Genomic DNA, 10,558 nt, shown 5'->3' with positions numbered 1-10,558 from the left:
CAGCTACATTGATCTGAAAATCTGTTATCCCATCTTGTTCATTGACGTGCTTGGATGAGGAGTGGTGAAAGAGCAAGAGAAAGGAAGATAGTAATTACACAGCCATATGTAATTGTATGCATCGAGTGTACAAGGAGGGATGAGGGTGACTCTGGTTAGCAATGCTTCTGCAGGTGTGTTCTCACCATAGAGGACTGTAATTGAGACCATGACTTGTGGTAAACATGCCTTTCTATTATCCTTCAGGCTCTCCGTCTCAACTCTTGTTACTGAGGTGAAAAACCTTGCACACCCCAGAGATAGCTGGGAACGTACACCATCATTCTCCACCCCCTCCCTCGCCTTAATATCCCTACACTTCCCCCCTAGTCTCTGAAGTCAGCTCCCTCTATCCCATCCCTGCTCTCTCCTCGCTGCTCTATGACGCTGAGCTGACATAGCCGTGTGCTGAAGCTGTCATTTCTCTCCTCGGAAAACGTAATTTTTTTTTGTCAGCTGCTGCTTCCAGAGCTGCCTGCCTGTGTGTGAGGATTAGAGCCGTCTCTTTTACTTTTCTCCTCTCCTCTCTCCACGCCTGACATTCCTCCACATGTCTCAACCATTGGCTTCATATCTCAATCTATCTCTTTCCACTGCTCACTTTACTGCTACACTTTACTCTTACCTCTCTCTTTTTCACTCTCTCTCCATCCCCTGTGCTCATGCCTCTGGACTGCTGGGTTTTCCTCTCCTCCACAGTCAGTTGTGTTCATAGTGCATGCTGCATGGAGGTTTCCTCTTTCTAAACACCAGTAGAAAGAGCAGGCTTTCACCACCATTAACACCATCAGCACCACTACTATAATCACTACTATAATCAGCAGCAGAACAGCACCACTCCAGCGTTACCCGCAGCCGTTTCAGCCTTCACTGTGTGTGTGTGAGAGAGAGAGAGAATAGTGAGGGAGAGGGAGAAGGAGAGGGAGAGAGATCCATACTGCGCGACTCTGCTCAGCCAGCTTTGTCCTCCAGCTGTCCTGTGCAGCACTGCTGCTGTGTCTGAGAGGATTCCCTGAGAAAAGACTTCTGTACGCTTCTGGAGCTCTCTAAGGATGTGACTGTGGATACAGCAACTCAGTCTGCAAGGGGACACTGTCTCCCCATCGCACGATGGACTTATGACTGAGACAGATCCAAGATAAACAGACAGGTGATAACTAGGGACAGAGAAAAAACATACACCTTTTATCAACATCAACTTGGGGATACCATGAATACGTCTGCAGAGGCACCTGGGAACTGGAACTTATGTGGATGGGACTGAGGGTGTAGTGGACAGAGTGGGGTCGTCCCACTCACATCTCACATGCTGCCCTCCCTGTGATTGATGAGACTGCTGAGTGGAGACCTACCGTCCCACAGTGGAACCAGTGTATGTGTGAGGAGCACGGGTGCCAGACTTAGCCCTGAGATGTCACCCTTGACCAGGTGTGGATGTGGATGTGTGTCTGCGTGTGAACTGGCTCTGCTCCTCTTCTTGCTCCTGGCAGGACCAGGGGTCAGCCTGCAGGGTAGAGTGCCAGGCAGACACAAGAACAAGGGAGGTAAGTCACACAGACTCTGTGGGATTATAGAGTTCATCATGGACTATTCGATCTGTGGATTTGTTTACCTGTGTGTAAGGCATACTGTTTCTGTTGTAGGCAGTGATGTTTTGAGGATTGCTGAACTTTGCTGTGAGTTTGTGGTTGTGGTGAAAGTCAGTCAACTGGGCAGAGTAGGTATTTTCTCGGTCTCATGGATTAGGATATGATCTCAGGCATTATTGTTCAGTATGAATACGACTCAGTGGGCTGTGTGTAGTGTATCACACCTCTCTCACACTAGTGTGTGTTTGTTTTGTTAGATAGTTGGTAAACAGGAGGTCACTGAGAACATTTGGAGAGGTGTATGTGGGAAAGCTATTCTTTGGTCTATCTGGTCCATGGTTCTGATCATAGTTTTGGACTGCTACTTTGTACAAAGTTCAAGGATGGATATGCATGTGTTTGTGAATGATTTCAGTCTATACTTGAGCTCATTTGATTTCATAGTGAATACTCCAGTGGCTTTGCTTGATCTTCTGTATGGTGCGTACAGTGGACTCCATCTCTTTCAGTTCCTGCTGTGTGTGTGGCCACAGCTTCCATGATGCTGTTAACATATGGAGGACAGGGGTCTGGCCTGGCAGAAAGGACTCAGTGGGTAACAGCCCATGTGCCTGTGCCATACCGTGATAGGGACCATACAGAACAGATGCATGAATGAGAGGCCACACACCTCCCAGCTAACCCCCAGGGCACTGCCTGGTCTGGAGTCATCTTCCCCAGGGCCACCCCTATCGCACCCTGTCTGGCCCTGCTGATATAGCTTTGGACTGCCTACTTACCGCTGTGTCCCCATGGGTAGGCTGAGCAAGGGTGGCAGTGCCCCATCCTACCCAGCACCCCAGCTCACTCACCCTCCCTCGCCCCTCCTCTCCTCCCAGTCCCTAATCCTGTTTGTCGGATTAACTCTCCTCTCTTATCTTACCATTGGAGCTTCGGGGCGCTTGGACAGGGGGCTTGGACGGCCCCCCGGTGCTGGGCAGCCACGCAGCCCAGCGCAGCGCCTGCCTTCAAAGGACCAGCGGTGGAATTCTAATCCGCTTAACCAGATTTCCTTTCCCCTTCCTCTCTTTCCTCCCTCTCTTCTCCATGTCCCCTTCGTCTTCCGCCTTCTCCTTCTACACTCACCCTGTACTCATCCCTCTTCTGATTGGAGATGAGTGTGTGTTCATTATTTAGTTGACATTGTCATCCAGGGTGACTTACAAAGTGTTTGTGTAAACTACAGTGTAGCTAGCATACAGGTAAATATGTTTAGATGTCTCCAGAGAGAACAGCAATTATAATGATTGCCATGAGCACATGGTAATACTCTCTAATGTACTCTCAGATTTTTAAACATGGAGAAAAGATACCCTCCAACTGCCAGGAGAACCAGGCCAAGTTGAGCAGAAGTCGAAACCTCAGAGAGCTGTGCACTTCACTATAACAGTTCTCCCTTTCTTCCACCTGCTCCTGCTATAGAGAGAGAGGAGTCCTCTCTACCTCAGCCCTCATGGCAGTGTGGGTTGAGGTTCGGTAGAGGCAGAGGAGCAGAGTAAATGGGGAAGAACCAGGGGAGAATGGAAGGAATGTAAAGGAGGTTATTAATGTGGCTCCCCTGCCCACCCTGCCTGCCATAGAGAATGCTAATGCCAGTCAGGTGCTGTGTGCTGGAGATTGCACAGCCACGCACCGGAAGAAGCCTGGTTTCAGCTAACAGCATATCTCCTTCTGCTCCTCTTCCCTCCCCAGAGCCAAAATCACTGAGGGTGAACCACAGAGAGGGAGAGGAAGAGAGGAGGAGAGAGAGAAAAAGGGGGGGGCAAGAAAGGAAGAGTTGGGATGTGGGAACAACAACACTAGATGATGACGATGCCTGTAACAACATAAACATGAAATAAGATCGTCTGAATCATAACTTGCCTCTCTTCCCAAGAGGTTTGCATAAATTATCCAAATAAATTTGAGATTTTTGCATGAAACTTGTTGTGTTTGCGAGCGATTTCGGGTCCTAAGTATCCACATAATGCATAGCCAGTGTATAATGCATAGTTAAGTGTTTGTTTTTGTTTTCTCTGTGCAATCTCTATAGCACTGATATTTTGATCTGACATAAAAGCAGTTAAAGGGGCAATCAGCAGTTGTTACTTCCATTGATTCATGAAGAATATAACTTAGAAATGCCCTCATGAGCTTAGTTCAACTGTCTACCCAATTAGAACCCAAAATATACACGTTTTACTCCTGTGTTTGTCAAAAAAGTAAATGTTAACAAACACTATATACTGTAGCCTCAAAACATATTATAGCTCTGTCTATGAATTTGAGAGTGGTTACATTTCTCCTGCCCCATCTCTTAGCTTTTTACTGAAACAGGTGTGGGGAGAATGCTTTGTTATTGTTTCTACTGCTGATTGTCGCTTTAAGACCTGGGAATTCATTTCCAGAGAACAAAACAATCAGGGCTATCTCATTCCACATCTCTAACTTGGTTGTATTATATTATATGTAATGTAAAATATCTGTGGTCTTTGAATAATAATTTTCATTGTGTGGCATGAAATGTGTATTCCATATCCCTGAGCAGGATGTGGTATCAAGGCGGTGGAATCTAACCCTACTGTATCTCTGTCCATATCTTTATCTTCACCACTCTCAGAGATAGAGACCAGGAGTCTAGCCTGCAAGGCAGCATTACATCCATGCTTGCCAATAGTAGGAGAGGGCCAAACAGAAACTCCCCTGATCTCCAGCTCTGATGTTTTGAAATCATATACGGCCGTGTTTTTTCTGAGTAATTCTACTAATACAGTACATTTATAGACCTCCTGCCAACATCGGAGATGAAATAGTAGAAAATCTAATTTAGTGTTCACCTTGTTGACCTTCTAGATGTGTAGATGCTCTGATGCAGTTCCTTGCTCTGGGCTACAGTAGCATAATGTTGTAACACCACGCCAAGCTCCATCTTCGCTGTACTCCTTTAGGGCCCTCGTGATAGGAGTCGTTGCCATGAGTTACGAGCCAATCTGACCCAGGTGTGATGACCTGGCACTCTCCTCAGGAGAGCCTCATGGCCAGCAGAGTCCAGTTAACATGGTGGGATTGACTAGTTAGCCATTCTGACCTCCTCAACCACATCCTCTCCATCGTTCCATCCCTCCTTTTATTTCTTCTCCTCATCGTCTCAAATTTTTGCCTTCCATTGGTCTTTCCATTGCTTGTTACTTGTCCTTTCATCACTTCCTCTTCCTCTCCCTCCTCCCTCTCTCCAACACTTTGTAATGAGGGTGGACAGATCTCAGATCAGTGGAAGTGACAGTTAGAGACTGCTGGGTGTGTACAGTGGACATTACTGCCCACGGTCCATGCCTCCATGTCCATCCTGTCCTCGGTGGCCCCCACTGACCTCACTAAACAAATAGCCCCAGTGGCTGGCTAGCTGCTCAGAGGCATGCTCTCTGTGTAATTTTTGTCAAACTGTAGAGGCAGCATGGCTGATGGCCTTTATTGCTCACACTGATGTGACAGTGGCAGGACATAATTCCGACATGACATCAAAACAAAACTGTTTGTGTGTGCATGTATATCCTGTTTGGCGTCCTGTTTTTCTGCCCAAGCTGCTGAAAAAGGGAATCATTTTGAAAAGATATGACACATGCTCCTCAAATTTCATAAATCACTGTAAAGGAATACAACATGACATGCTGACAGGGTGCCAGCACCAACAGGGGCTGCTTCTGTTGAAGGCTGTAGTTTTGCCCATCTGGCATTGTCCATGTTCTGGAGTAGAGTGAATCTCTAGCTGGTATCTATTTTCCCGTGTGTCACCCATTTCCGCTCACTCCTGTTGCGCACATCTGCCATTTTTCATATCACTCTATTCATTATCAATCATTGATTCTATGATTAATCAACAAACTGATATCCTACCCAACCAGATATGACTTGAATGACACATATTAAACCATCATGGTCAACCCAATAGAAGAAGTTGACATAACTTTAACACCAGACATATTGTACTTCAGCATCTGAGGCTAAATAACGAAGATGAAGGTGTCTATTTGTTCCATGTGGGGTTGCATTGTGGCCGTCGTCAGGGTGACCTTGACCATCCTAATGGAGGACCTCTCAATGAGGGACTAACGCTCACAGGTCCGCTACATGTTGTCAGGTCACATTTGTCTGCGACTCTCCTCCTCAACTACAACCTTATCATGTTGCATCGCCCTGTTTATTGTCTGCTTCATCATACTCAGATCTGCCGTGCACATAGGCTGCTATCTCTGAATGTGTAATGGCTGGGGCTGGCTCTCTCTTCAGAACTTATGCACGGAATGTCAATGAGCCCCGGACCGCTCCTAGGATGGCCCCAGTAGTATCTATCCCATGCTCTTCTATCCAACTGTGAAAGGAAAGGTCTCTACACACTCTCCCCTAGTGCCACACTGAGGGTTTAGGAGTTAACCACTGGAATTTATTAAGACTTGTATGTTGATACACAGCATAGGGGGGAATTACTCACTCGGGTTTGGCTTGACACAGTCTAAAGCTCTGACTTGAGGAGATGATTCACCTACGAGCCACTGATGTGATGATACGATAGATAACTTCAACTTCACTGATATGATTAGGATGTTTTTATTTGGCCACATTGAAGCACCCCATAATCACTCAGCAGATTATGCTAAATCATTGACAAAACATTTGGGTAGAGCACTCCCAGCCTTAGAGCATGTGACAGTGTATTACCAAATCCAAAACAAAGAGCATTTTTCATGTTGTGAGGATGGAACAAACACTGTATCTTAATCAGCTCATTCAAAATGAAGCATTGCTGCACTGAACCGTTCGCCAAGCGAAATGAGCTTCATAGGGTGCCTTAGAAAACATTCAGCGGAGATACAAAATAATTAAGCTAATTCTGAATTTGCAAGCATAAGCTTTTCTGTTTCTCTTTTCTTTTGAAGTGTACATTGTCTGCCATTCTGACTTCGGCATGCCAACGCAGGGAGAATGTGAAGGGCAGCCAGAGAGACAGTGTGACTTGATGTGTGCACCATTTGTTTTTCTTTGTCAGGGATTTCTTCGTCGGAGGACGATATAGCGAAATCATCGTCGGAAAAAGATGACCAAAATGCAGCAGGGTTGTGATAGTTCATTTTTGAACATTTAATAAACTCAAAAATGAACATACAAAAATAACAAAACGAACTCACGATGTACAGACAGTCCTGTTAGGCTTACACACGCTAAACACAAAACAATCTCCCACAAATACACAGACAAACACACCCAACTAATATAGGACTTCCAATCAAAGGCAACACCACACAGCTGCCTTCAATTGGAAGTCCACCCCAATTAACTCAACATAGAAACAGATCAACCAGACTACACATAGAAATACATCAACATAGACCATAACTCAAAACCCGGAAATAATAAATCAAACGCCCTCCTAACTAACACACCACCCTGAACCACATAAAACAAATATCCTCTGCCACGTCCTGACCAAACTAAAATGACAATTAACCCTTATACTGGCCAGGACGTGACAGTACCCCCCCCCCTTAAAGGTGCTAACCCCGGAAGCACCTTAAGAAAAACAACCCCAGACAACAACAAAACAAAAATTCCCCCCTACTAAAGGGAGGGAAGGGAGGGTGGCTGCCGTCAACGACGGCACTGTCCTACACCCCCCCTCCCCAACCCACCTATATCTGGAGGTGGCTCCGGTTCTGGCCGTTCCAGGCAGTCGGGCCACTCTGGCATCGCCGGGGGGCAGTCGGGCCACTCTGGCATCGCCGGGGGGCAGTCGGGCCAGTCTGGCAGCTCGGGGCAGCTCGGGGCAGTCTGGCAGCTCGGGGCAGTCTGGCAGCTCGGGGCAGTCGGGGCAGTCTGGCAGCTCGGGGCAGTCTGGCCGCTCGGGGCAGTCTGGCCGCTCGGGGCAGTCTGGCCGCTCGGGGCAGTCTGGCCGCTCGGCGCTCGGGGCAGTCTGGCCGCTCGGGGCAGTCTGGCCGCTCTGGCAGCTCGGGGCAGTCTTGCAGCTCGGGGCAGTCTGGCCACTCTGGAAGCTCCGGGCAGTCTGGCCACTCTGGAAGCTCCGGGCAGTCTGGCCACTCTGACATCTCCGGGCAGTCTGGCCACTCTGACATCTCCGGGCAGTCTGGCCACTCTGACATCTCCGGGCAGTCTGGCCACTCTGACATCTCCGGGCAGTCTGGCCACTCTGACATCTCCGGGCAGTTTGGCCACTCTGGCAGCTCCTGACTAGTGGGTGGCTCTGGCGACTCTTCACTGACGGGCGGCTCTGGCGATTCCTCACTGACGGGTGGCTCTGGCGACTCTTGACTGACGGGCAGTTCTGGCGACTCTTGACTGACGGGCAGTTCTGGCGACTCTTGACTGACGGGCAGTTCTGGCGACTCTTGACTGATGGGCAGTTCTGGCGACTCTTGACTGACGGGCAGTTCTGGCGACTCTTGACTGACGGGCAGTTCTGGCGATTGTTGACTGGCAGGCAGCTCTGGTGACTGTTGACTGGCGGGCAGCTCTGGCGACTTTAGACTGGCGAGGCTGGGTTTACGCACTAGATGCCTTGTGCGTGGTGCTGGTACTGGGCGTATCAGACTGGGAACACGCACCTCCAGGCTAGTGCGGGGAGCGGGAACAGGACGAGTCAGACTGGGCTGACGTACTTCCGGGTCCGCACGAGAGACAGGAGCTGGAAACCTAGGGCTATGGAGGCGCACAGTCGGTCTTGATCTTACCTCCTGCACAACCCGTCCTGGCTGGATGGAACTAGTAGCCCTGCACGAGCGGGGTGCTTGTACAGGGCGGACTGGGCTGTGCAGGGGCCTGATGGTAGCCGTGCGTAGAGCGGGAGTTGGGTAGCCTGGTCCTCGGAGGTGTACCGGCGACCAGATGCTCTGCGCAGGCATCCTCCTACCAGGCTGGATGCCCGCTCTAGCATGGCACCTGCGAGGGGCTGGAATAACGCGCACCGGACTGTGCGTGCGTATGGGTGAGAGAGTGCGCTCCTCAGTGAAACATGGCGCTCTCCACCTCATACGCTCCTCCATAAAACCACGGGTAGCTGGCTTCCGGCTCTTCCTAGGCCTAGCCAAACTACCCATGTGCCCCCCCAAAAAGATTTCTTGGGGGTGCCTCTCGTGCTTCAACGCCAGTCGTGATCCTCGGAAACGTTCCCGGTCCATACCAGCCTTACTCCATGGGCCTTCTCCGGCCATAACCTGCTCCCATGTCCATCTCTCCCGTTTGTCCAAATCAAAATTCCTCTGCTCCTTCCTCTGCTGCTTGGTCCTGGTTTGGTGGGAGATTCTGTCAGGGATTTCTTCGTCGGAGGACGATATAGCGAAATCATCGTCGGAAAAAGATGACCAAAATGCAGCAGGGTTGTGATAGTTCATTTTTGAACATTTAATAAACTCAAAAACGAACATACAAAAATAACAAAACGAACTCACGATGTACAGACAGTCCTGTTATGCTTACACACGCTAAACACAAAACAATCTCCCACAAATACACAGACAAACACACCCAACTAATATAGGACTTCCAATCAAAGGCAACACCACACAGCTGCCTTCAATTGGAAGTCCACCCCAATTAACTCAACATAGAAACAGATCAACCAGACTACACATAGAAATACATCAACATAGACCATAACTCAAAACCCGGAAATAATAAATCAAACGCCCTCCTAACTAACACACCACCCTGAACCACATAAAACAAATATCCTCTGCCACGTCCTGACCAAACTAAAATGACAATTAACCCTTATACTGGCCAGGACGTGACATTCTTTAACTTATATATTTATATGTTCTGTTAAAACAGTGAGCAGCAGACTCCATAGCTAACATACAGTCATATTTTTAGGCCAAAGAATCTTGAGGGTATGACTGACTACCGTAGAATAAAACATGTCGGAAGTGTCAGCCTTTTTTGTGCCTTATTTGGCTAAAAACATCAAAACTATTCACTGTGGAAACAAAATCCATTTGTTCCTGCCAAACACATTTGAATGGTTAATGAATATGTATTTTTATTCCAAAATGGGCCATGAACCAAAATTAATTTGCTTGTATCTTTGAAAATTATTTGGGATTAAAGTTATATCATCATAATTAGTCACATCATTGTCATATTTTGCTACAACATCAATGGTGCCATGCCGTTGTCAATCTGAGACAAAGTCACTCAAAGTGTAGAAGTTCATGACCCTTGTATACCCACTCAGTTCAACTGAGTACTGAGTGTTGCTCTTGAGAAGCAAGTCGTCATATGTTTGAGAATCACTTTCAGCTTCTCATACACTAGCTTTTTATTTTCTCCTTGTGTGTCATCTGACTACCTGTCACCATACAGTATTAATACAGTATTGCTCCCGAGTGGCGGATCGGTTCAAGGCACTGCATCTCAGTGCAATAGGCTTCACTACAGTCACTGGTTCGAATCCAGGCTGTATCACATCCGGCTGTGATTGGGAGTCCCATAGGATGGCACACAATTGGCCCAGCGTCGTCCAGGGTATGCCTTCATAGTAAATAAGAATTTGATCTTAACTGACTTGCCTAGGTAAATACGGGTTAAATTAAAAATAATAATAATATCCATATTCATGATCAATAAATCAAATCAGCCAGTGTCACAAAGTGCTATACAGAAACCCAGCCTTAAACCCCAAACAGCAAACAATGCAGATGTAAAAGCACGGTGTCTAGGAAAAACTCCCTAGAAAGGCAGGAACCTAGGAAGAAACCTAGAGGGGAACCAGGCTCTGAGGGGTGGCCAGTCCTCTTCTGGCTGTGCTGGGTGGAGATTATAACCGTACGTGGCCAAGATGTTCAAACGTTCATAGATGACCAGCATGGTCAAATAATAATAGTCGCAGAGGGTGCAACAGGTCA

At 47.8% G+C, this 10,558-nt stretch overlaps 1 protein-coding gene across 4 annotated transcripts in view; it reads left to right on the top strand.

The window, feature by feature from the left end:
• The first annotated feature begins 527 nt into the window (after positions 1 to 527).
• LOC106568109 (roundabout homolog 2) overlaps positions 528 to 10,558 on the top strand; it is a 243,519-nt gene continuing 233,488 nt past the window's right edge. For 3 of the 4 annotated variants that reach the window (XM_045692357.1, XM_045692355.1, XM_045692356.1), the window contains exon 1: positions 528 to 1,583. In XM_045692357.1, coding sequence (XP_045548313.1) covers positions 1,367 to 1,583 — 217 coding nt within the window. In that variant the 5' untranslated portion in view covers positions 528 to 1,366. The remainder of the gene's footprint in view (positions 1,584 to 10,558) is intronic. The other variant, XM_045692354.1, reaches the window with a different exon arrangement.

The sequence above is a fragment of the Salmo salar genome, chromosome ssa13 (assembly GCF_905237065.1).
Source record: "Salmo salar chromosome ssa13, Ssal_v3.1, whole genome shotgun sequence".
Lineage (NCBI taxonomy): Eukaryota > Metazoa > Chordata > Actinopteri > Salmoniformes > Salmonidae > Salmo > Salmo salar.
Note: the sequence above shows the minus strand (reverse complement) of the source record. Positions and strands in the feature narration are given on the sequence as shown.